At 43.7% G+C, this 27,420-nt stretch overlaps 1 protein-coding gene and 2 long non-coding RNA genes across 9 annotated transcripts in view; 1 reads left to right on the top strand and 2 right to left on the bottom strand.

The window, feature by feature from the left end:
• Positions 1 to 7,345, bottom strand: part of RTN4 (reticulon 4) — a 38,929-nt gene extending 31,584 nt beyond the window's left edge. The window contains exons 1-2 of one of the 6 annotated variants that reach the window (XM_021389485.1): positions 6,715 to 7,345; positions 705 to 740 (exon numbers count right to left, since the gene is read on the bottom strand). In XM_021389485.1, coding sequence (XP_021245160.1) covers positions 705 to 740; positions 6,715 to 7,324 — 646 coding nt within the window. In that variant the 5' untranslated portion in view covers positions 7,325 to 7,345. The remainder of the gene's footprint in view (positions 1 to 704; positions 741 to 6,714) is intronic. The other 5 variants (XM_021389487.1, XM_021389489.1, XM_021389486.1 and 2 more) reach the window with 5 other exon arrangements.
• Positions 7,102 to 24,832, top strand: LOC110395312. 2 transcript variants are annotated; one of them, XR_002436328.1, is made up of 5 exons: positions 7,102 to 7,236; positions 10,581 to 10,709; positions 16,218 to 16,456; positions 22,118 to 22,251; positions 24,350 to 24,832. It is a non-coding gene; the product is annotated as an uncharacterized LOC110395312 (long non-coding RNA). The 2 variants fall into 2 exon arrangements; XR_002436327.1 differs by lacking the exon at positions 24,350 to 24,832 and having other exon boundaries at positions 22,118 to 24,143.
• Positions 10,704 to 20,206, bottom strand: LOC110395313. Its single transcript, XR_002436329.1, has 3 exons — positions 16,814 to 20,206; positions 16,449 to 16,511; positions 10,704 to 13,232 (listed from the first exon to the last, which is right to left on the bottom strand). It is a non-coding gene; the product is annotated as an uncharacterized LOC110395313 (long non-coding RNA).

Here is a 27,420-nt window from a genome sequence, read left to right as displayed (position 1 = left end):
ATAATTCTCAGACTGCCAAAATGAGTGACCACTACAAGAGTGTTAGCTGGGTTTTCTGGTTTTGTTCTGTGCTCTTTTTCAATGGCCACTGAGTGCTTCTGACACAACCACCAACCTCACCTCACTCCTCCATCAAACATTTCAATCAGTAAGGCTATGGACAAGATCCAGCTGGATATTCAGAGATCCAACGTTTACTCTAATATATTTAAGAAGTAAGAAGCAGTCTAACCCATTGCATGTCCAGCTTCACACGGATTCATAGATACTCACTCTGGTTATAATTCTAACAACAACAATCGCAGCTCAACATAATTTAACCAAAAACAAAATAACTCTCCCTTAAGATCCAGACTCTTCAATCATACATTGAAGTACCAAACAAATTTGGGTTCTGGCAGTACCACAAAACAGAAAAATATAATAATTACACCCAAGCTTATTCAAAAGCAGGAGGTCTAAAGAGCCATGCAAACCCTATCATTATGCAGACATTATCCAATTTAATTTCAGAGATTATACCAATCATAAGAGTCCCTTTCACTGATTTGTACAGATGGAATTTTTCCCTGCTTGCTCCATGATTAAGAAAATTAAACAATATTTAGATCAGCTATTTCATCATTGCAGAATATACTTATTAGCTAAATTAACAGGGAAGAGATGCTACCGATTTCTTCCAGCATCGATTCCGAACACATTACCTTGTGCGACAAGCCACTGACGTAACAATTTATAGTCTGTAAAATAAAAACAAATTGGTGCATAAGATATCTTCATCTCACAGGAGGGGAAAAAGAACATGGATATTCCAAGGATCCACCAGCGCCATTAACATCATGGAGGAATATCTTCTAATGAAATGGATAAAGCAGCGTGAGGCCATTACATATACGCTACGCTCAGACATTAAACAGCACTATACTCCCTGGGCTACAATAGGATGTGGTCACTACAGGTTTTAACTGTCCACTTCACCTTTTAAGTCACTTTGACAACTCACATACACAGGACAGCTGATGTTCTTATCTAACGAGGAGATCTGTTACACAACACTTGGGTTCAAACACTTGGGGGGAACTCATCCCTCCGCCCTTCGAACAGCATTTCTCAAGCCAAAGGCATGAGCAGTTGAAGGCTAGGCTGAAGACCAAGAAATGGCCTTTCTTCCAACACCACCACGTGTTTTGTTCTCCTTCCCCTGGATCTTACTTGTTCCTTTTCCTTCCCTCCCCAGCTACAACCCATTTGCTAAAGGCTTCGCACAAGCTCTGTTTCACTTGGCATTGATTTCCTTATCACCCACAAAGGAGGACAGGCATCACAGACTTTTGCCTTCTGTCAGAAGAGGGACGAGAGCAGAGTTCAACCAAAATGGTCATAAAACACTCACGATGGATAAGCAGTAGGACTTTGACATCGGAACAACAGCATCGAATAGGCCAAGAGCATTTTTAACTGGAAACAGAAAAGTTTATATTTATCTCAGCCTGGTGTCTTATTTAAAGACTTCTCAATTAACATATTCTTCCCAGCTGATGAAGTTGATGACATGATTGCTCCATTCATTAAAAAGCTGGAAATAAAAGTTTACAGTGCATTCCTAAGACACAAAGCAAGCCTTCCAGCAAAAATACACAAGGTCAGAATGGTGTTCCTAACGTGCCTTCTTTACACATTGGAAAGCAATAAACTGAGACAAAGCCATGGAGAAGAGCAGTCATTTAGAAATACCTCTAACTGAAATCATCTCATTTTGACAGCTACAGTTAGCAGCAGATTGATTATTTCCACTTGAAAGATAAAAACATTCCACTGAGATAATTTGCTTTTCTCAGACTTTATGAATATTAATCAGCCCATTACTTTATCGCTATTGTAGTAGCTCCAGGCATGTCATACAGCTGCAGTTCCAGCGAGCCCACAGCTACCTGTGCCATACTGCCCACAAGCAGTCTCAGAAGTAGAAAACCTTATGTAGTGTTTCAAAGTGTGAAGTCATTTCTATTTTAGCCCATAAAACAAGGTATGAAAAATAAATATGAAAATATTTCACTGTTCTGAGCTGTAATTCTTAGTCTAAGCAGGTTTTTGTTTGTTTGTTTGTTTTTAATAAAACTTACCTATAGCTTTTTCTTTCATTTCTAATGCAGCTCATCCTTATTTCATGCATGAACATTTCTGAATATCTGGGGACAATTTACCTGTAAGCTACACACGTTGCTTCGTATTTTCTAGCCAGGAACATGCTGAGAAGCATTTCCTTGCTTACAAAGCATCTAGAACTTGAAGAAAAGCAGCCTCCTCACAGAACACCAACCAGAAAATTACACTAGAAAAATGCATGGCAAATTCCTGAAATAACACAAAATGCATCATGTTGTTCTAATAACAGTTCTACTTTATGAACTTCACTGCCTTCTCACCACTCCAATTGCCAACAGCCACAGGATATTTCTTTCCCTGGGAGCTGCAAAGTTGGAATCTCTTGACCTTTATGTTCCAGCTACTACTCATTTCTAACCCATCAGCGGAACAATTATTGCAGAGACTTGACATTTCCCTAGCAATTTTCCACCTGCCAGTAAGAGAACAGTCCTGACCAGGAGGCCTGGATGCTGCCCTCGACTCCTTTGAAGAAGGGCTGTCATTAGTGGCTATCCAGGTGATAAGAAAGAGGTTCAGCGTTCACCAGCAGAAGCATGAGTGTGGATGAGAGAGCTGCCCCTTTCTAGACATGCTGTCAACTCCCTTATACAAAGATGGAGAGGAAGGGGGAAAAACCAACCAGTAAGCAATTCTCTGCCGTCTCCTAATTTGCAGTTTGTAGGAAAACTCCCAACGCAATTCAAAACCTCCCCAAGGTCTTCATCATTATACAGCAGCTGGAAGCCGTGTGGTTTTACCCCAGAAAGCAAATCAAAGGATGCACACAACAAGCAAACACACTACCAAACTTGACAAGATCATCCTTGCACAAGCTTCTGGCTCACAGGGGAGATGGCTTTTTGGCTTTAGAATCTCTTGCAGCAGTTGAGCCACAGAAGCAGGTCCCACTCTGCTAGACACTGTGCATGCACGCAGCAATGCAAAATAAGAAGATCCCCCACTGAACTCACTTAGATGGGAAGATGAAATACAAAAATGAAAATACTAGCTTTACTGTCCAGGCCTCACACTTCAATGAAATACTGAAGATCAGCAGGAACAGATTTTAATAACTGAGGGATGCAGTGAAAGTCATGTACCACATACTGTGGTAGTATTCAAGGACAGCTGTATTTTTTCCAAGTCATGCTGCATTCTCTCCATAAAAACCAAACAACTCCTCTGCATGATCCCATGCATTCCTAGCAGCATGCCAGAAAAACTCATCAACACAGGAAAAAAAACAACACAGAAAGAGTATATGCTGCTTTACAATTTGCATAAAATGCAAGCTGCAGGATTCCAGAATATTTCTGCTGCAGGATAAAGGACACGCTCTATAGCAAGCAGAAGCAGGTGCAGACTGCTACATTTAACTGTCTCCTGCTGCAGCTGGGGTCAGGCTGGTGAGGATGAGCACTAATGCAGAAGAGTGCGTGCGTTGCTGGTAGCTGGAGGCTACCGACGGCATCCCTGCTGACCTCCAGCCGACACTGCCTGGCACACGGGCAGAGCTTTTATGGAATCTCTCCTGAACACACTGATGAATTAGAAGCAAGACCTACAAAACTAAATGAAAAACAAGATGAATGAACTGGTACTTCAGAGCATTTGCACGTGCACTGAACCACGGCCGGATTGCAGGCTGCTGACCCACAAGGAGCCATCATCTTTGCTCACTGGCCTGCTGGCCTGCCACCCCACGTGGCCAGTCTGCTTGGATAGTACGTGAGTTTCCCATTAAGTATAGGGTTAAACACTGTACAGCAACCCTGTCTTCCAGGAAGGAGACGCACAGCCTGCAGTTACAAGCAGCAGCCTGTGCTGATACCATCTAGGGCTTTGAAGATGGAAGGTAGCATCTTCTTGTCATAGTTTACTGGTTCATCTTAATTGGGACCGCTAGGAGAAATTATTCAAAAAACAAAGCCACAACACATCAATGTTACCAGGTATGATTATCTAAAGTTTGCCACCACTGCATGTAAACTTAGGTCATCAAGAAGATTACTTCTTAAACCTTTCAAGACTAGTCATTTTTGCTACCCATGTAAGACTGAACAGCAAAAAAAAAAAAAAAAAAAAAGCGTCCAAGACAGGGTAAGTTTTACTGCAGCCCTTTTTCTTGTTTTCTTCTTCTACAAATATTTATACTAGCTCTTAGGAAGGTAGAGACTTGCCAGCCACTTGCATTACATATAATTATGTCATAGTCTCTTGCAACAATGATACTGAATACTTCTAAGCATGTAACTGACACTAATTACAAAGCTTTACTTATTAAAGCTCCTCCAGATATAAATAATACCTCTTAATGGGCCAGGAAGTTGTCTATACATTCTTCACTATTGTTTTACCACAAGAAGCAGCACTAGGGCCCACTATTGGTGACAGAGGAAACCCTACTATTCTTCACACACTACTTCGAAATAAGACTTCAAAGCTATTTGTCTCAAACCATCACTGAATCAAAGCCTTAGGTTTTAAATATGAAGGGAATTGAATCTTTCTAAATTTCTAGATTATAAACCACAGTTTTTCACTTAAACCTTAAGCTCCTAGTGCAGAGCTGACAGTGAATGAAGCCATAGCCTTCCAGAGAGCAGCAGCCATCACAGGCTGTGGTTGTCCATTCCACAGGCACCCTGCCACGAGCTGCAGGCGTAATTTGATTTTGCCAATTTCACAGCAAGACTGGGAGTGAACTCATTTGAAGTTAAATAATCAACAGTTGATATCCATTCAGACATCAGGTGGTTTTTGGTTTTATATTGGGTGGCTATTGCTCAAACAAAGCACTCTCACACTTGGAAGGACCAAAGCACTCATATAATGTGTCCAGACAGCGCTTTTATCAAAAATGATGTGCTCACATTTAGTTTCAAGTGCTTAAAACATAACCTATGTTCCAACTCATCATTAGATAAGTACTGTATCTGTCACACTTTGCCTCTGGAAAGCAGGCCTGCCAAGGATGCAAGTCCTCGCTTCAGAAACTCTGAATTCATTGTCAGTGATAGATCCTGTCCCCCCACAATTAGGTCTTGTAAAATAAGTCTGGCACCACTTCCCAGCTACAGCACCCAGTTCTCATGGGGTTACCTCTCCTCTGCTCTAACAAAGGAGAAACATTTCAGGAATGAACATGCTCCTCACCTCGTCCTTCTGGGGGAAAGGAGCAAAAAGCCAAAGCAGCTCCAGAAATCACAATTTTATCCCTGTTTTCCAAGGAACAACATGGAACTTGACTTGATCTTCATGAGTCCCTTCCAACTGGATATTCTGTGATTTGTTTGAATCATTAAGGTTGGAAAAGACCTCTGAGATCATCCAGCTCAACTCCACCCCACCCCCACCGTGCCCATTGACCACATCCTCACGGCTCTGGAACACCTCCAGGGACAGTGATTCCACCACTCCCTGGGCAGCCTGTGCCAGTGCCTCACCGCTCTGTCTCAGAAGGAATTGTTCCTAATATCCAACCTGAAACTCCCCTGGCACAACGTGAGGCCATCCCCTCTTGTCCTATCGCTGTTCCCTGGGAGCAGAGGCCGACCCCACCTCACACAGCCTCCTTTCAGGTCGTTGCAGAGAGCGATGAGGTCTCCCCTGAGCCTCCTCTTCTCCACACTGAACACCCCCAGCTCCCTCAGCCACTCCCCATCACACTTGTGCTCCACACCCCTCACAGCTCCGCTGCCCTTCTCTGGACACGCTCCAGGGCCTCGGTGCCTTTCTTGCAGTGAGGGCCCAGCACTGAGCGCAGCACTCGAGGTGCGACAGAGGGACGGCCACCTCCCACTCCTGCTTTAACCCAATCCATGTTTTTGTTCTTCTGTGCCACTCCAGCAGCAGGAACACACACCTCCTCAGTGCACTGCCACACACACAACTCAGTTAGGGGGCTTCATGGAAGGCAACAGCAGAACTAACCGCCAAGTCCTGTCACACGTGCAAATAAAATACATTCTAAGTCGCCTCTCGCACAGTATAACTCAGGTTTAACGGGGATTTGAGGGTGTTGCTCTCGAGCGTCACATTCACCGGTGACTACTGAACTCTTGCAAATACCATCACGCGTGTGAGGCACCGCTGCAACGGCAGCCACGATACGAGGCAGCATCACGACACGAGGCCCTCGGTTCGTGAACGTTTATTGTTCCGGAGGCCCGCGGCCCGCCCTCCCCCCGCCAACCGAGCCGCAGCACGGCCCCTCCCTCGCAGCGGGGCCGCGCACTCCCCGTGAGTAACGTCAGAACCCCCCGCGCTGCCCCCGCCCGCCCCGCTCCTCCAGCCCCGCTCCCGCCCCGCGGCGCGGCCGTTGCCAGGCGGCGGCGGCGGGCTCTCCCCCGGGCAGCCATGTGCGAGGCGGCGGCCGCTCCTCCCTCCGCCATCAGGATAAGAAAGAGGGGAGCGGAGAGCGCCTCGCACGCACGTATTAAAAAAAAAAAAGAATTAAGAAAAAAAAAAAAAAAAGGGGAGGAAAAGGTGTTTTCCCGCACGAGCCGCGGAGAGAGGGCGCGGTGCTGCGGGAGGCGGCAGACAAAGGCGCGGAGGGGCACTCACCCGCCGAGCCGGAGGAGGACCCTCTCCTGCGAGGCTCCGGCTGGGGCGGCGCGGGCCGCTCGGGGCCGGGGGACGGCGTGCTGGCGGCGGACGAGGAGGAGGAGGCGGCGGGCGGCGGGCTCCAGGCGGGCTGCGGCGGCTCGCGCTCGGGCTCGGGCGCGGCGGGGCGGGGCGGCTCGGCGGGGCTGCCGCGGTCCTGCGGCGGCGAGGGCCGCTCCTGAGGGGCCGCGACGGGCTTCCTCTCCATCACCTCCAGCTGCTCGTCGAAGTCCTCGTCTTCCTCTTCCTCCTCTTCGTCCTCGTCCTCCTCCTTCTCGTCGTCCAGCACGAACTGGTAGTTAAACTGGGGCTGTTGCGGCCGCGGGGGCCCGGAGGAGGAGGAGGAGGAGACCAGGGGCGACTGGTCCAGCTCGTCCATGGTGCCTGGAGCGGGCGGAACAATGAGCGCGGCGCCGGGGCTGCGCCTCTGCCGGCTGCGGGGGGAGGGCGCGGGCTGCGCTGCGGGACCGGCTCCACGCCCTGGTGAGTCACGGCCGGGGGAAGGAGGCGGGACTGGGTGAGCGGCGGCGGCGCGGGCCAATGGGACGTCAACCAGGCGCGGCCGCCTCATGAATATGGAGCGTGAGGGCGGGGCGGGATGGCGAAGTCGGGTGAAGTTCGGAGCGGGGCGCGGTCCGCGCTGCCCCTGCTCGGCTGCGATGGGGCTTGGGGCGCCGCTCGGAGCTCGTGGCGGGCATCGGATCCCGAGCCGGGCTTGGGCGGCTGTTTGCGTGGTTTCTCACCCGCCGGGCACGATGCGGAGCTCCGCACTGCGGAGGGGCCTCTCGTTCCAGGCGCTGCGGCGGTCCCCCGGCGGAAGCATCCCCCTGGGGAAGGCGGGCGGCAGCGGTCAGCCCCTGCCTTCGAGGAGAGGGGGGCAGGGCGTGAGACGGTAGTCGAAACAGCGTGCAAAGAACTTACTGCAGCTGAGAAATAATAAAGCTTGCTGGAATCACGGCGTCCGTCCGGGGAGGAGACATTTTGGGAGCACGCAAACTTGTTCAGGCCGCATGACGCTGCAGCAGCTGCGCAGGCAGGCCCGGTAGTCCCGTCAGCAATTGAACCGAGCACCCAGGCTGGGAAGGGGCTGCTGCAGGCCCGCAGTGTGCTGTGTGCGTGCCCCGTGCTCAGCCTGCTGCAGGCTGAGGTGCAGGCCTTGGCGCTGAGGCAACGCCTCCCTCCCCAAACTGCCACTGTTCCCACCCGCACCGTCACCACAACGCGACCAGAAGGGCCTCTAACTCCGTGCTCAATGCTCCTACAAAATCGCGATGGGTTTTCAGCCCTCGGATGATTTGTGTGCCCAATGCGGCAGCGCTCAGAGCCAGCAGCAGCTCTGGGGAAAGAGCAGGGGAGCCCTGAGTGCTGCTCCTGGCTGTAAGGTCTGGTCCCAGGCCTCCCACGGCTATGTGGGCCCTGCTGTGTTCAAAGGCATACACACAGTCCATCCCTAGCTCCCTGAGCTAAGCTAGAGACGCTCCACTACCACCTTTCCCTCACTCCTCCAAGCAGCCTCTGCCTGCACCTGGCCCGCACTCAGGCTGGGCCAGAGGAGGCGTGTTCAAGCAGGCACAAGGACACAGGTCTTCCCTTCCTCTTCCAGACATGCCTAGAAGGAATAAGGAAAGTATTTTCACAAAGACAACTGTTATCCCTACGAGGATACGAAATTCTGCAGCAGGTGAATTAGCACTTAGCTAAAGACCTACAAAGTCTTTAGACTGTTCTCCTCATAATTATTTTTTTTTCCCTTCTAAGATTTTCTATCTTCTGTTGACAAATGATTCGTGTATGTTTTCAAGCCAGCCCTTTTGGCAGCCATATTTGGCTCAGTGGCATGGTGGTGCTGGGTTGGTGGTTGGACTAGATGATCTTAGTGGTCTTTTCCAACCTTTACATTCTATGCAGGGCTGTGATTCACCCAGAATTTTGTCTGTTATCTCCCAGTACGATTTTTGCTGTGGTAGAAGCAGTGTGTCCCAACATGGAGGACCGCAGCCTGGAAGCTCTGCTGCATCTCCAGTAGCAGCAATTCCACTTCACTGTGCCAGCAGTTAACGCGGTTTGGGATCTAAGACATGAATTTCCATCTATTTCCCTTACCTACAGCTCTGTGTGCGTGGTGTCTCCAGCTGCCCCTGCCCTAGTGCATGCAAAGACCCTAACAGCACTTCCCCTCCTCTCCCACCAGCTTGTCCATTTGGGGAACAAACATGGCATTTGGAGACCACTCAGTTCAGGGTAACGCCAATTCTCAAAATGTTTTTACGCTTTGAAGAAAACTAAGATAACAAGTTATGTTCAGAAATTAGTAACAATATGGTGATGGCTTTAATCTGTGAAAATACCACAACAGATTTAATGACTGCAGTGATGAATGCAACTCTGTAATCTTCAGCTGCATTTCACCTCATTCACCAGTAGATGACTAGGCCTAAAATATTTTAATAAAAGGAAAATTCAGCGGTTCTGTGTACTCAAATAACATATCAGGAAAGTAAGCTTACTTTTTTTTTTTTTTTTTTGGTATTGGAAATCTGCACTTTTTAAGGAAATAAAAATATTTTGATTGAATAATCTCTTTGTAATTTCACCAGGAAATCTAACTTTCACATCTCTTAGTTAAACAAGAAAATGGAATTTAAACATTCCATTGAAATATACTCTTAGGCAACAAAGTACTTTTAATACTTTGTGGAATTCTGAGTACAGGCACAGTGGCGAAACTAATTTTAACATCTCTAGCCATGGTCATTTTTGGTCATCTACAAGTAGGAACAATCAGTATATAATTCAGATGTTGTGATCAGAATGCTTCAAAGTGAATCCATCATCAGTTAAAGAGAAACGAAAGGGATTTTTATTTAGAGAAAGGAAGTGACTAAAGGTCTTGGAGGGAAACAGGAAGGGAGTTCCAGATAGCCCGAGCAAGTCAATTAACAAGCGAGAGGAAAACACAGCTCTCCAGTTTTGAACATACACTGCAAAGCAGGCTTTGATTTAGCTCTTAGAAAAATATTTTGTTATTCTTGTATGAAGATTGTCAGCAAGTAGGTGTACTTTGCAGATATTCAGTAAGTTAACTTACAGATTTAATTTTCATGAGATGATTTCATATAGCAAACTTAGGAAGAAAACAATTCAGTACATGAAACAGAAGCAGTTTAGTCTGCTTCTGAATTTCCACGGTAGCACTGATAATGGCTATATGCTAGCTGCATTTTCTCTGTCCACTGTGACCTTCTGCTTGATCTTACACAGAAGTAGCATGATATCACAGCATGTCATAGACTGGGAACATCATTGTGATGGGACAAATCGCAGTTTGTTCAAGCAGGAATAATGTTTAGTCTCAGACAGCAATTAAAAAACATGGAGTTAGAATTGCAGGGACAGCTGGATTTCCATCCCTCATTTTAAGCTAAAACACGATCCCCAGATTTCAGGCATCATTGCTGATCTCTGGAAAGATAAAACTCTGCAGTTCCTCTGCTTTCAGATTATTCCTTTGCTACAGCGTGTTGGGCACTAAGCATGTTTACCTAGCAGATTTCTCTTGGTTTGAATGCTGGCTGTACTTCTTTTCAAGCTCAGTGCTGGGTTATTGTAAGAAAATCACTCCTTAATTTAATAATACAAATGCAGCATATGGAGGAAAAAAGTGTTAAAACAACACTACAGAGGGATTACCATCTTTTAATGGTAACTGAGGCAGGTTTGCTTTATAGAATCTTCTCTTGGGCCTGCCTTTCAGCCTTGTCCTCTGCAATAATTAACATCTTCTTGCCAGTCACTTTTTAAACCTTTTATATTCTTTTGTGTTCCAGGCGCTTCCTGTTCTGGACTTGTTTCTAACATCCCATGGGAGTTTGTGTGGACTGACCTCAGCTGAGCCAATTTTTCTATTTTCTCCCCTCCGTTATCATCTTGAAAAATCAAACCAGTCCGTTTTTACAGTAAGTGTCCTAATAACTATGCCAATATGCAGTACCCTGATTCAGATCTGTCACAAAACAGTATTTAAAACTTCCTTCAGCCAGGCAGCAGGGTGCTGTGCCACACCATCTGCATGGATGAGGCTGGTTTAAGGACAGCTCCAAATTACACCAGCTGTCACGAGGGCAAAGTTACCATCAGCTGTAGCTTTAAATGGCTACATCCAGGTAATTTCTTCCTAGGCTACAACTTGGTTAAGCTTCCATTCAAAGCACCTAGAGCAGATGCATAACATCACAAGTAACATTGCAACAGAGAACAAGTATATATTTGCTCACCATTAAAATCCACAAGAATATGAACTGAATCGAATCAATGATAACACTGCTCTCTAGCAAATGAGGCTGCAATCCGAAGAATTCACCTCACTACAACTGCGCAGGAATTCAATTTTAATTGGATTTTGATCTGACTACTCCTCCCCTTGGAAACAAACCATTAGGTCTTAAAAGATGACACACATTTAACATACCAGCTTTATGTCTCACTGATGTTGTGAGGCCCTAAGTGGTGGGATCTTTCCATAGCCAAAGAAGACATCGTTTATATAGAAGGAAGACAAGACTTCTGTACAAAACCCTCCAAACTGTTGCACTTTCAAGTTCCTGGGTAACCTCCCACCTAAATACTGACCTCAGGTAAGGGTACTTTGCCTGTCTGACTAACAGGTTCCCAGCAAGCAGATAGTGTGGGTTTAAAATGAGTATTTCCCTTGAAGTCCTACCTTCTCCGTCCAGTTGGAGGACACCTCAAGAGAACACGATGCAATGAATCCAAGAAGTCCTTAAGTGAAAATAAAGACTAAAAACTTAACATTTCATTCTTGTAATCATGCAATATATTAGTAAGAAAATGGATTCAATAAAAATATATGTTCACATATTATTAATAGAGTATTAGAAAAACAAATCAACGAAATGTGGTGGAGTGATGAACACTGAATGATTTTGAATACCTCTTTCAACGCTCACCAGGTCACTGTAGAAAGTTTCAACATTCAAAAATGCGAAGTGTTCTGAGACTGTGAGCATTCCCAAAAATTTCTAAGGAATCAGAATGAGCAGTGCAAATGTTTCAAATCATACAAAATGCAGATAATTGCTCAATTTAGTGTTAATATTGCTACTCTTCAGTCCTTCGCATTTATAAGAAACAAAATAATTCACTTACCATTTTGGCCACAATAGTTTGCGCTCCAGAGGACCACCAGATTCGTTGGACCTAGACACAAAAATCCACTCACTCTTAATGCCTCCTGTGAGCAGATCAAGGTAGTAGTGTAATTACTTTTGAAAATGCATGTTCCCCCTTCTTACTTTTCATTGAAGCATAAAATCAAGTTTAGATCTCAGCATCACTCACTAGATACATACTCATGCACATGTCTACATTCAAATGTTTCAGCCACAATACCTAGAGGTTGGTTTTTTTTTTCAGGGTTTTAATGACTTTGTTTTCTGTAAAACATCCCACATTATGTTATTGTAATTAAATTAACGAACCAGCAATGTTTGTTCCCTGTATGCCTGGGGATTCAATGGGAGAAAGAAAGTCCACTGATGTTCAGTACGTTTCAGGTCTTTTGGATTGACATATTTCTGATGTCCAATGCCCAGGGAGTGAGAAAAGGAGAACGTGCTCACTACATAATGAATTAGAGCACAGACAGAACGCTTTTATAGCTACAAGTGGAGTTTTAGAGCAGGAAGAGAATTTGGATTGCGTGTTCCAGGCTCAGAGTACTTAACACACACATTCAACCGCTGATTTCTTAATCTGGAGAGCACAAGTGACTGAGCTGAATTAACTGAACAAACTAATTGAGGAAAATATGTCCCCTGCCTATTCAGGGCAAGGTGCAAGGGGCAGGGGCTGACCTGGCAGCCCCACCGGTCTGACTCCAGACACTGAGCTCTTGGGTCTGCTAGCTCAGTGGCTTGAATTTACAGCTCCAACAACTAGGTCAAACTATCTGAAAATTGGTATTTTAGCTACATTATTTTAATAGCTTTTTTTTTATCTTGGAAATTCATAAAAGCTGTAGTAATTTGAAATTTTAGTTGTTTGTTTGTTTTAAGGAAAAGTGCGTATACTTTAATTTACACATCAATTTTTGCTCTTTTTAAGCATTAATATTTATGTACTTAGGAAAGCAGCAGCCCGGTAACCAACATTCTGTGTCGTTCCCTTGACTGCTAAATATGCCAAGGAGTAAACAGACAGATAGTAGCAAGATTGTCGCCATCCCTGTAAGTCAAGATGGGTGGCATTGCTGCCTTAACTATAAACCTTAAGTAGGCAGGGAAAGCTTGCACTGGAAGCAGCAGTAGTGATATTGAATGCCTCAGATTTGAAAGGTATCATCCATCTTCTCACACTTTGCTCACTGCTCCGTCACTCATGCATTGGAACTGCTTTTATCGGACTGGAGTCTTCACACGAGTTGCAGTGGTGCTCTGGGGCCTCCAAAGACAGCATAGCAGCTTTGGAAGACAACAACGAGACAGTGACTGCTGCATCTTGTCTCAGGAGTGTTCAGGGAGCTCTTCCTTTTATCTGGGTCAGATAAAGATAGGACAGCTAAAAAAATTTCAACACGGCTACCCTGCTTTCTCAGTACCACACTGAGCTGGTTGTACGCTGGAGCCCTCACCTTTTCACACACAAAACAAAAAGCCCACCACCACCACCCCAAGCTTTTGAACACTTCAGATGATTTCAGTTAACTTCAGCAGCGGTAAAAGACTCAAGGATATTAAAGTCCGGATAGTTTTGTAAAAATGAGCAGCTGGCTAGCTTACAGAGAGCTGACGAGCTCTTCTGTGGAAAGTGAGGTAGGCAGAAGGTGGTTGCTGCCCGTTCTGTTTGACAGCCATCAGACAGAATGAAGCTTTTATGAGCTGCTTTGTCTTTCACCCAGATGGCAAAACCAAAAAGGAGGATAAGAGACAGGCAGAATAACTGCAGACAGCAGTATGCATGTTAGACCTGAAGCGATAAAAACCTGAATTTGCTAGTTTTTCTGGTTTTAGAACTAGTTTCTGACTGCTGTAGGCAGGGATTTATTTTATGCGAGCCACACTGGAGGAACCGTGGTTAAGACTACTTAGCTGCAGCCAGTGTTTTGGCAAGGACAGAGAAAAGTGGAAGGGAAATCTTGCAGACTGATTTCTCTCTGATATACCCCGTGAGAAGGGGCAAATGCAAAGGAAAAGATCTGGAATAAACACCACATGAAAAAGGTTACACAGGGCTACTTTATTGCGGAAGGAAAATCAAGGTTCTTCAAGTTTTCTAGGGCAGGATGCTAGGCAGGCATCACTTATGCTGAGCTGCTTGTAAATGCATTTTATCAATGCAAATATAACGTTTACTCTTCTCACTGTGACTTATAGAATGTAGCATATTTCAGTGAAAACTCACTGCTTGAGTACCATGTAACACCTATTCAAGGAATAATCCTTCAGTACAGGCTATTAGCAAATTAACTGCTTTTATTCAATCAGTTAGAATCAAGTCGCTAAACATTTTTAGTATATGAGATTGAAAATAATTATAACCTGGCCATATCCAGGGCATAAATACCTGGATGTCTTGGGAAAAAAAAGTTTGACTTGAGAGGCAGCTGTAATTTGTTTCTCATGCAGATCTTACCCACCTGAAGCTTTAGTAAATGAAATCAGAATTTAGAGCTAGCAGTCTTGAAGATTTATCCAGCTACATCAGACAGAGTTGCCGTACGTTTTGCATTATGCCACAGAAATATTGAGCAGGTCTCTCTGATGGAGCACAGTACAGTCTTTCTGAAGCCAATATAGATAAACTAAGATGGAAGGTGTTGTCTACCCTCAGAAACTTCCTTCCTTCCCCATTCCTCTTTGCTTACAATTCTTATTTTTTTTTAGCTGAGCTCTGTTCACTTTGATTTTTCACAAGAGTAATGACGTACTTAATTTTTTTTTTCCCAGAATGTCACCTGGCAAATCAGTTTCAAAAGACCGCTGCTAAAAGAATAAAATAATGCTTCAGCTGTGCAGCATGCTATAAAGCCAGCCTCACTGAGTGATGGCAAACAGCTTTTTGACATTACACTGCTAGTAATTTCTTTTACCTAGACTACAATCTAGGGGAAGAGTAAGTTAATAAGACACACATACTGTATTCCTTGCAGTGTAAAAATGCTTTCTAAGCATCCTAGTTAAAACATTAAATGAAAAAAGGCCTGGCGATTGCCATTTCAGATAAATCCTTTCCCTGAAAAGACAGCCTGCTTGTTCCTATTTGTTACACCTAAGAATTTGTCTGTTCTGCTAAATTTTGTGAAATCTCAGATGATACATAGGCAATTTCCTCCTATTTTGGCTTGCTTGCGTAACTGATACAATGGCAAGATGTCCCTTGTGGGGTCTCTTTTCAGCACCCAATGAAAGTGCAAACCTCACCTTTTACTCTTGACTAAGAGAAATCCTCAAACTCAGCCCACTTTTAGCCACTTTCCCTCAAAGATTATTGCGGGTGTCACGCTGCTTCTCACCCAACCCAACTCAGTTTAGCCCTTCTTATAGCTTGAAATTGGGACGGATATTCAATAGTTGTACTGAACTCTGTATCTGAGGCAACGTATTTTCTTCCAGAACATAGCAAAAAGAAAGGTTGTAAGACACATGGATGTATATGCACTTTATATTTGACATGCAACACTTCATCACAATTTCCATCCTGGCTTTTCTGCAAAGTGGGTGATGGGTACTACCTCTGCACACTCAGCCTCTCTGCCATGATCTAAGGCACTTTTTATCTGAAAATCCATTTCTGTGGCTACCCTAGGGTGCTGAACCTGTAACAGTAATTTATGCATCCTCCTGCGGGATAAAAGGAAAGACAGCTGGGAGGAGACAAAAAGGGATGCTGAAATGGACAGGACCGCCAGCTGCTGATGCACAGAATGGGAGGATCAGCACTCACAGCTGGCACTGTCTAAAACTATCTACTTTAGTTTCCACAGACCAAAACAGCCCAGGACTGGATAGTTCTTACTTCTTATAGCATACATCCAACTGCAACCAAATAAAAATAACAGTATTATTCCTAAAAGTAGTTCAGGACATGTCATCTCCCAGAGTTTTCAGAAACAGTAAGTGCTATTTGAACTGCTTTTTAATAAAATCAGGTGTCCCCTTATAAATACATAAAATCACATAATCATTAAATTTTACATCATTTTATGGCAACTGAATGACATTCCTACAAATACGTAATTTTTAAACAGACTATGTTAAGGATTTTGTCTACTCTGTTTGGAAATTTCAGTTCAGATCGTGAGTATTCCTTCTCTGTAATTAATTATGCATTTGTAATTGGGTGTGGGATATATATTATATATTTATAAATGCGTATACAAAATGTGAACCAAGTAAGCTGAGTACGGTGTCTTGAATCTGACGGGCTGTTTGATTTTGTTTAACTAGGCTCATGTTTGCTGTTACGGAGTGCCTAGGCATCCCTGTCAAGAACCAAGGCTCACTGGGTTATGCAATGTCCTGGCATGTTAAGAAGTCATCAGCTCCTCCTACACACAGTTCACAAGGCACAATGTAACAGGTGGATGAAAGACATGTTATGTGGGGGTGTTTTGGAAAAATGAGGCAGCAACAAGCCAAGGAGGACAGTGGAAAAGCAGCAGTCATTTTGCCTCCTACCTTTATTGGTGAGTTGATTTTTCTTGCAGATGTTTGGGATTTGCTTGGGTTTGCAAACCACATCTACAAGCAAGCAAACAATATATATATACGTGTATTGAGGAAAGAAAAAGGGTAAACAATTGAACCTCAGCAAGCAATGAATAGTATCCCATAATGGCACATTTGGGTGTGCGTGCAGACCATAACATATACATATATAGGCATTATATATAACATTAAAGCTAACTGCACACAATTCTGTGAACTCCCTTCTGCTGTAAGCATCTAAGACAAAGGCTACACGAACCTCTATTTACAGAGCATAACACAGCAAATCCACAACCCCAATCAGTCCCTGTATGGTACACAGATATTATAAATACCTCCTGCCAGGCTGGGCTTATGTTCTTCTTTGACAATCAGATTTCTCACAACTGCACAGATAGGCCAAACATGTCAGCTGAAAGCACAGCTGAATGAGGTGCTGGGAGCCCACACAGTTTGAAGTTCAGAAGAATCACTACGCTCACATCGCACAGAACCATTTCATTTCCATACATCCAGCTCCACATCAGGCTGCATGTCAGCACATGGCTAATTGGTTTTAAAATCCCCAGCACTGGCAACAAACTGAAGTGTGGAATATGTTTATGCAGTGGGCGTTGCCGTATCACCTGGGGCAACATCACATGGGATTTGACAAGGTGGGCGGGTTTGGGGTTTGGCAATCCTTGGATAAGAAACCCACAAGATCCTGCAAGAGATAAGTTTGGGTATTTATGTTCTCAGTGCTGCTACACAGAAACTCTGACGCCACCATAAGCCATGCAGCACTCTTCCAAAAATAATGGCCATCTCATCCAGCGAGCACGAAGAGCGGCTGGCTGCTCCTGTCCCTGTGCCCAAATGAGGTCATTTTCTCACGAGGAGCCGTGGAATGCTGAAGCTCAGCATCCGGGGGCTTGACAGTGACAGTCTGGGGAGGAAGAGTTTGAAATGGCAGATAGGAAGGGTGGGAGTTTATGTACAGAAGCTGTGGGTTCCCGGTGCCTCGCAGCCTGGAGGGGAGGGCAGGCTGAGCAGTGCCAGTCAGCAGCAACTGGAGGAAAAAGAAGGCAGAACAAAACAGACCCTGTGTCCTGAGCTTCTTTGAAAGAGCAACATGAGAGGATGAGGAGACAGAGGCTGGAAGGAATCACAGCCACAATACGCAGAGATTGTAAAAAAAAAAAAAGAAGACAATAAAAGAAAGGGCAAGAAATCCCCTTTTCTATGACAACAACAGATGAGGCAGAAAAACAGTGAAAAATCTAACTCCAGGTTACCTTGCCACGCTGAATTTATTTGTGGTTTGACTCAGCTCTGTTATTGTGGATGTACACTTCAGTCTAAGTTATTCCCCACTCTTTCTTCTCATTCCAAACTCACTCCTAAGGACCAGTTTATCCCTCAGCTATGTGCGTCACTGCAGTACGATGCAGGTGTTCATCGGTGTCTAAAGGCAAGAGGATAAAATACTAAGTCTGATACAGCATGAATCCAGTGGCAGTAGTTACAGTGGCGTGAGGCCTGTCTTTAAAGCCTGACCTTCCATTCCGCTCACTCTAATTATATAATGCTATTAAAATCAGAAGGCATTACACTGTTAGACAACATTCTGAAACAGCCACGTATTCGTTTAGAGAATAGCCAGTCTGAATCTCTGCATTTTCTGCACTCTCACATTAAGTTTCTTGTAGACTAAGAATGAATGCTCAAATGATTATTAAGCTAAAAAAACAACAAATATAACCTGAAAACATATTTGAATGTATAATAATAAACAAAACCTTCATCACAAAGTTAATGTGATGAAAGCATTTTAGAAGGATTCCACCTAAAACCTAGAAAGCGCAACAGAGCTGGGAAAAAAAAATCAAAAGGTATTTAAAGTAGGAAACAAGAGGTTCAGGAGATGCAGCTATTTAATTCATGCAGTAAGATCTTCAGATGAAGGAAGCATGGCTTCAGTACAGCCACTTGGTGTGATGAAGAAACACGAGTGAGCTAACCTGGCAAGAGTGTGGGAATGTGAGCAGCATGAACCACAGTGAGCAGGAGGGAAAAAGGACGCTTGAAGAAGAAACTGGTATTGTCCCAACACAAAGTTACCAATGCCAATATAATCCTCAGTGCTAACGAGGGTTTGAAGTATAATGAGGAGAGAGCTGAAGCCCTGCTGCATCCGTGTGAGGCTGGGATCGCCAGCTGAAGCAGCCCTGCAGAAATCTGCTCCCCCACGCTTCTCCAGAGGCACACAAATGCATGTGTATTTGCTTCAGGAAAAAGTGAAGCAATCCTTATTTTTTACCAACCTGGATAAAAATCAGCTCCTGGCTAAAAAGCGTTATGTATTTAAGAGAATTGTCATTAAAATCAGCCTTCCATGCAGAGTCTTTGCACAGAGCTGGGCTGCTTCGCTCGCATCAGTGCACTGCTGGGAGTTCATGGCAGCTGAGAATCCAGCCTGCAGCTCTTGGGCTTAAGTAGTTCAAAATTAACCAGGGGATACACGGGCTCCATGACAAGCAGAGCATCAGAAGATATCTCTGTGCAGAATAATAGCAGTCCCAGCATAAGCCTGACACCAAATTCACCATACGTCACCGCAGCAGGGATGTGCATTGGACCATCCGATTCCCAGTGTTTGGCCTGAGAAGTCATAAAACCACCCACTCTTCACATGCCCATGCTCCAGAAGCTCAGACATACTTCCCAGAGCTCTACTACAACCTGTCAGCCCGCAGCAAAGACCGCCAGCTAGATTTTTCTTTTTGAAATGATTGACAGTAGTTCTCTTCACGAATAAACTGTAGAAACACTCTACCTCCAAAATTAGCCGCATTGTTTTCTATTATTGTCTCTAGTGCTCTACAGCAATCTTACTCTTTGTATTTGAAAAAGCAAAAGCAAACTGGGAATACTGCTATTGTTCAGACTTGAAAACATATTCCCACTACTTTAGTAATCCAGTTTCTATTTGTTAGGGTATGCAACACTGACACCAAAGAAATCAAGAGATGGATTTACTAGAACCACGCTGTGATCTCAGGCTGACAAAGAACGAGCCATAAAAGGGCTCTGTAAAGTCTAAAAATGCATGAAAACAATCTTTAAAGCAATTGTTGCTTATAATTTATTTAGTTATTTTAAGAGCTGCCTGCTAGTTTTAGAGTAATGTGATTTGTTTGATGTCTGGCTTTGCTGTTAACTTGCGTAAGTGTTGACAGTCTCCATGTTTTTCAGAAACCGATGAAACGGGTTGTACCCATCGAACAAACTTTAACTGCATTCACTCTCTTGTGTCTGCAGATTTTATCTGATTTTTGTACTTGATACTCAGCTGAAAATTCTCCTGAATAAAGTCCACATATTTCTAAGAAGAGGCAGCTCGGATATTTCTATTCTAGTTACCAACCATACCACAAGAACCGAAATAGCATCAATTAAAATTGTCATTGACCTCTTACAGAGCACTGATAGAAGTGCCATTCTCCCTGTGTCCCAGCTGCTTTTTATACAACGGGGTATTTGATTTCCTCTGAACATTTGATAGAGAGATGAAACTGTCCGATGTTTCCAATTAAAAACTGTTTGTGTTCTACAATGGATTTAACCACTTCATTAAATCGTTCACTATGGGTTTTCTCACAGCTTTGCCTTTAATTTTGTCTTCTAATACTACGAATTGTCATCTTCCCTTCAATCTGTACACTTTCCACTTACAGATCTAATAAAATCATCAGGAAGCTCAATTTTCTTTAATTCTTTAATATCAAAAAGATGTAATTAAAAATCATCACCACTATTCCGGCTGCCGCTTCTGTGCATTGTCAGTGCACCTGAGTTCTCTGTCTGCGGTGTTAAGAAGTCTGCAAATGTATGTAATCTGATGAGAGAAAATTTAAACTCTGCATTTATTTTAAAAGAATCACATGATTCTATGATAAAAGGTCTCACACTGCTCCTTCTCAACCCTAGGAATCTCGCCACAGTCCGGTCCATGATGCAGCCACTGTGCCCTCATGGGAGTGAAATGCTTCCCCATTCTTTTTGGGAACATTGCCAACACACTTCCTTGCCTCATTCGGATGTGACCGTCCTTCACATCCACGTTTTGTTCCATTTAGATCAGAGTAATGCTAGACCCTTTCTGCTGATGTGTATGCATGCAGAATTAATAGACTTCATCTACCACAAAAAGATGCTGGCAGGAGTTTTGTTGGCAGCAGGCAGAGTAAGCACATAACTCCCTCAGTGGCTTAGTTGCCCTGGTTGCCAATCACATTCAATATTGGCCTCAAGGTGCTTCCTCTTGACCTTTAAAGCCTCGTGGAATCTCAGCCCGAGCGCGTTCTCCAATACAGCAATTCCCTCACCTTCCCAAGTGCCAGCCAGGCTTGTCTGAGTCCCCGCTGTCTCACCAGCAGGTATCCAAATGTGCCCAGCTAACTAGCAGCTTGACTGCATCGAGTGTCTTTCTCCACCAGAAACATCCAATTTACTGCAATCACCAACATCACACAGAGCTTTACAAAATATGCAACAAGCGTATGCTGACCCCGATGACAATTCATAGTACTAGAAGACAAAATGAAAAATACCGACGTGTAAATCAATCTACATAATCTACCTTTATTTCAATCCAGTGAAACTTGGAATAGTGAGTTCGTACGCAACACGTAATGGAAGGACCACTCCAGTTCCTCCTTCTTTTCACGCTCTCGCCCATGAATACAAAACATAAGCACTCTTATTTGCCTGCACAGCCAGGGGCAGGTTTGGGTTCTGCAGTGCTTGTACTCATGTGCTGCTCTTCACAGCCACCACCTGCCCTATCCAATACCCCTACCTAAGAGCAAATTTTCTGGTTTTAAAAGTTTAAAAAGAAAGAAAATCAGATTACATTCTGAAAATAGAACACAATTTAAAACAAGTTACAGTCAGCTTTTGTAAGAGGTCTACATCACATTAAAGATGTGTTAGTTACCTGAACGCCCTTTCTACCCTCTGGTCCCTTTGGGGCACGCACTTCAATACTGTCAGTAGGAACAATAATAAGTAACAGAGCTTGCACCTATGGTCCTACATGCATCTGCAACACAACTGTATGCAAATTGCAGCCACAATACTGTTTTGGAACACTACCTGAAATAACAAGCTCAAACTAACCGAAAAGACTGTACAAACAATAGTCAGTAAATACATTCACTAAAATAAGAGTTCTTATCTCTTTGGTTTAGCTTGCAGGGAATTTGCACAGTCCTCCACAAAAAATGGTTTTTACAGATAGCAATAAAAAATTTAAGCTTTTTAACCAGCTGATCCTTCAACTTCCCAGCAGAAGTTTGGCTTTTCCACACAAGCACTGTTCCCAGAGAAACACAAGAGCTGTGCTTGAATAGAGGGCACAACCTGCGTTTTTAAAATCCTGCTTATACTGTACAAAGCACCGGTACGGGCCCACGTTGCAGACAGCTTATTTCTGAGCCTTAAAAGACAGCAGAAAATGAGAAAGCTGATCCTGGTCTCTTCTTACTGGGAAGTCTGGCTCAACTCCAGTCTTCCCTCAGTGAAGGTCTACGCTGTAAGTTAACGAACTTGTCAGTACAAGAAAACAAAGTTATTCGGCCACTTTACCTTTCCAGGCTCATTGTGCTGGGGGTCTGTTTCCCAGTCCTTCTCCACGTGGCAGAGATTTCTGTGGCAGTCGGCTGGTAACACGAGCGAGTGCCATCCAAACCGCAAGCAAGCAACGCCTTCGCTGTAATTGCCACCACAGGTACGCTGGAATTGCTACAACCAAGCAATCATTTGTAGCATAGTGAAACAAGGTACGGCTTAGTTTGTGCTTGTCGGAGGGTCTGTAGGAGTTTTCACAACAGAGAATCAACAGCGCTTTTATTTTAGCAACACGAGCTGTTCAAGTGATGGTATTTAAGGAATGAGGTCACATATTCAAGCTGTTTAGATATAACAGTGTTCAGAGATGTCAGTCAGGCTCCAAGCAGATAAAAAGTGCATCCTCTTATCACCCAGGCATTTCTAGTGCTGCTGCGCTTCTCACGTTTAATAAAGCACAGCGTGGAAAATGAACTCCGTCCTGGCACAGACGGATGCTTCTGAAGCCATTTACAATATATAGCACCGCTGGAAAATATGAATTATAAGACTTCATGCACTCCGTGGTTCGAGGGAAAAATCGATGTTCGTACCTGGATTGGAAGTTTTTCTCCGTATTAGGTCGGATTTCAGTAGGATGGATTTTGTAGCAGGGAATCCTGGGCAACAAAACACCTACATTGGTAAATAACACTATATTGGTATACAAAACACTATATTGGTAAACTTACCCAGTAGTGTAAAGCACCAATCTGAATCTGTAACTTCATCCAGGTACATTTAATTAACACAGAAGATTCGTACCAAGGTTTTTGGCCAATGGCAGAATATGCTGGACATTCTCATGCGTCTACAGAAAGATCAGCGGTTAGTCTTAAATTTTTATGAAACAGTTAATTTCAAATAAATTTCCCGTGACTTCTTAAACGCCAACCAGCTTCACCCATACACACAAGCAACTTTTACCCAATGAGATATATCAGCCTGTGTTGCTTAACAACAATATTTATACGGATAAAGAATTGGCTCCAGAGAGATGACCTGAATTAACCCCGAGAACATGCTTCCACTCTAGCTCCCATTATTTCTGGGCATCCCCAAGGGACTGTAACACTAACCCTAGCAAGAGACCAGAAGCCTAAGAAGAATTAAGTACAACTGAAAGATCACAACTTCATACAGTTCCTCGCATTATCCTGTTTAACATTTGCTACAGTGAACAAAAATAGAAAAAGGTGTATAGGAAAAAATATTCAGCGGGGACTAGATTCACAGCAGTCATGCATGCTACGTGGTAAAATCCTTCATTTCCCAGTAAACCTGGGAGTTATTACACTAAAATCTGACCAAGTAAAACTAACAATAGAGTAATTCTTTCTCTCCTGCTTTTAACCTGGGCAGCATCACCTGAACTGCGTGATACTCAGTATTAATGCACCCTCAGCAAGTTTGCAGATGACACCAAGCTGAGTGGTGCAGAGGAAGGGGCAGCCATTCAGAGGGACCTGGACAGGGCAAAATCAAACAGAGCCAATTATTTTCTGCTAGAAAAAGATACTTTCACTGACATGACTACAATTATTCATGCTTGTTTCTGCACTTTATCGTTCTTTTTTTTTCTTTCTGCCCAACAACAACAGACATAGATAGCTTTTGTCCTTTCCTCATTACAAAATAAAATTAAAGCTTGTCTGAAAAAGACTGAGCTTTCTTCTGGGAGCTTTCTTGTTGCTGCTGTGGCACTCTTTGTTTTCTCCTTTGTTTAGTCTGCGTGTGGAGGCTGCTTACCTGAACCTTCCCCAAACAACTGTTACGACTCAGGCTAAACACAGAAAGCAATTTGTACCTCATCTCCCTGACAGATGTACAAATCCGTTATCTTTGTTGAAAAAGAGGAAAACATGTTGCTAGCTACTGAAGATATCTTGCTGATAGACAAACCTGTCTCCCTAGGCACTAAGTCCAGGATAGCTCCCTGCTCCGAAGGCGCTCACTGGATTCTTCCCTTTCTTTGGAACTCTCCCTATGGTGGAAACTGATGCAAGGATGCACGGAGATTTGCATTAGCATTGGGTGTACATAATAATTTCACAGGAAGGCAAACAGTAGTGACCCAGTCCTTTAGTTTAATAGTGAACCATCAGATTTGTTTTGTTTGGTTGGTTGACTTTTTACAAGCCCTGTTGCTATATGACAGGTTAGAGGTGACAAATGCTTAGTTCCTTTCACTCATCCAAGCTGATGTTTTAATCTTGCAGAATTGCCTCAGTGCTGGGACTGTGTTTTTCAAGCTCAGACTGGACAGCATCAAGGATCAACAAGGATTCTGATGGGCATGGACTTCTTTCAAAGTTTTTGACCAAAACTCTCCTGTCTGTACAATCCAATAACATCTGAACAACTTCCCAAGCAAATTAAACCTATCTACAGTATTCCATTACGCAGTCTTCAATGTAGGCCATTTACTGCCACTGTAACCAATTTGTAGGGTGCTAAGAGCATTTCAGCACTTCAGTATTCAATGTTACCAAGCTGCTGAGTGATTCACGTTGTCTGAATGTCTCATTTCATGGCTTAGCAAAAGGTATCACAGCGACTTTATATATCTGATTCAGAAAACCTATTACTGCTTTCAGGTGGAGTTCAAATAGAAATGAATAATTGAGTCTATTTCAGTTATTTAACAAACATACTAGCAATTACATTATGAAATAAATGGAAGAAATGTTTCTAATTTTCTGTTAATTGAAGGTACATTACACTTGTACTTCAGGTGAGAATAAACCAGCAACCCTCAATTATATTAATTGACTTCTGTTAATTTAGGCCAACCGAACACAACTCTCTTCAGGATTTTTCTGTATTATATGCTTGTGCATGTAATCTGCTTGTTCACTGTGACGAGGCAGAACTATTAATTCTAGGCAAACAGAACAAAGTTCAAAAGATTGAGCTTGGAACCACTGCCTTTCTCTGGTGTTATGGGCTGGACCTCACACATCAGCTTTAGAAATACACCCCACCTGGAATGTGCTGTCATCTTTCAGCCAGCTCTAGCATACATTGCCTCCCAAACCATTGCTCTCTGACTGCCAGAGCAGAGCCTCCTCCAGCTTGAGCCTTCTCCAGCAGGTCTCTGAAAGCAGTGTCAGGGAACTGATTTAGCAGCCACACAACAATGCTGAGTAACGCTGATCCTCACAGGGAACAATTTCTGCTGCTGTCACTTCTGAGTCATCACACCTTCTGAGGATGGAGCCTTGTTTGCTAGCTCAAACTTTCCTTGCTACACGAATGCTGACTCCAAAATATGCTCCATCACTTCCTACAATAAAAGAAATTCCTTTGTGGAAGGATCAATAGTCATGACTTCAAAAAATACTTCTGCATTCTTTTGCCTTTTGTTAAAAATATACCTCCAAAGGCTCCAGTCACCAAAAGGAAGCCTTTCTCAAGGCAACTTCTGACATCACCTCAGCACCCTCTGCCTTCTTTCCCTTAGATACTCCTCATCTCCTCTTTTCCTCTAGACCCATTTCCAGCAGTCTACGCTTGTTTCCTTTCAACACTTCATCTTTTCGTAGGTTTTAATTTTAAAAATCCTCTTTTAAACATTTGAGGATGAAACAGTGAGAAAATGCACTGCTGGAGGGTAAAGTGGACACAAAGCTTTGGGGTGACAGCAAGTCAGCCTTAAACTCCAGACACCATCATCTCCTTAGGGAATCTTTCTGCTGAGCTCAACAGACATTGCACCTTCAGAGCCTGCCTTGGCCGTCTTACAGACACGCACAAGGCACAACTCTAAACCACATCACACTGTTCTGTTCCTTCTGGCTTACTTTTAGAGTAGTCAGTTGCAGTATTCATTTCCTATCTACTACTTGTTTTCTTTCGTAAACACAAAATTAACCTCCATATGTTACCAAGTTAAACCAAATCAATGCACTGTTTATTTCCGAACTTCTTACTCAGTGCCAAGAGTGATGATAATGAAGAATCAAACTGCCCTGTACGTATAGACACAGCTCATTCTATGTAGTCTGCCAACATTTATTTTCTCAGACCAATGAAGTCTTCAAAGCATAAGCACCAGCATCTGAATCCCTTAAAATAAGGATATATAGGCACCAGAATCCCACATAAGAGGGAATAGATGCCAAGGAAGAAGCAGAAACAATAAGCTTTTTTCAGCTCTGACAACACTAAGTCATGCTCAGTGGACTGCTGAAATGACTTTTCTTTGTACCAAACTATGTAATGCCTTTGCAACACTGCCGAATTGCAGATGGGCTTTCAATAATGGCTCCTCTTCAAAACTTCACAAAGATTTTCCTGCCTTAAATCAGGTCTTACTGCTGCACCAAATATATGCTGTTAATATTGACAGTTTTTGTAACCACATTATAAAGCATTGTTGTTGTTGTTGTTGTTGTTTTCCTACGTAGACAGCAAGCAGTGTTCTCAGCTCAGGAATCTTAACCATTCTTCCTCAGCACAGCAGAAGCAAAGCAGTGACCCAACCTGCTTCCTGCAAACACCGTGGCATTGCTGTGCCAAGCTCTCTGCAAACACGGGACATCAGGGAACTTACTCCACAGGTTTCTCCTTGAAGTTAGCATTACTAGCCAAGCCTGAAGCAAGTTTTTACAATTTTTTTTTTATTCCTATCAACAAAAAGCTACAATTTTTACGTATTCCAGATTACGAATATCTGGAAATCCGAAGCCTCCCAAAAATGGGGAAGCTGGCCTAAAGCAATGCAGAAAACATGAGGTTCTGCAGACTGTTCTCTCTCCATGAAGTTCACACAGCTCGTGTGTGAGTGTGCACCAATGCAGCTGTTTAAAGGGGAGCCAGGCAGTCATGGTGGTGGCAGAAATTCAGTGTCCAGAACTGAACAACAAGCAATGAAGATACCCATGTCCTGTTATAGCCTTTGGAATGAACAGCACTGGGGCAATTTTTTTTTCCCATAGACATCCCAGCAGGAATTCTGATTTGGCAACTGAAAGGTCTCCTTGTTACCTCTCGGTCTCACGTAGGTACAGTGCAAGAGCTGAGCACAAACCCTCTAGATGATGACTAATCATCTAAAAAGACACCATGCTGATTTTCCCAGCGAAACGTGACAGCTACAGAAAATCCATTTACAGTCTGTCAAGGAGGGGTGAAAGTAAGAAAGAGAGATCACAAAAGCGCTAATTCTTCATCTTTCCTCCCGTTTAGTCATTAGTCAGAGCCCATTAGAGCCAGCTAGGAGCCCCCTGTTCAAGGCAGAAGACCCCCACCGATGTAATGGGGAATGTGAATGGGAGGAGACCCCTCT

The sequence above is a fragment of the Numida meleagris genome, chromosome 3 (assembly GCF_002078875.1).
Source record: "Numida meleagris isolate 19003 breed g44 Domestic line chromosome 3, NumMel1.0, whole genome shotgun sequence".
In the NCBI taxonomy this organism is placed as follows: domain Eukaryota; kingdom Metazoa; phylum Chordata; class Aves; order Galliformes; family Numididae; genus Numida; species Numida meleagris.
This window is presented reverse-complemented; position numbering and strand designations above follow the sequence as displayed.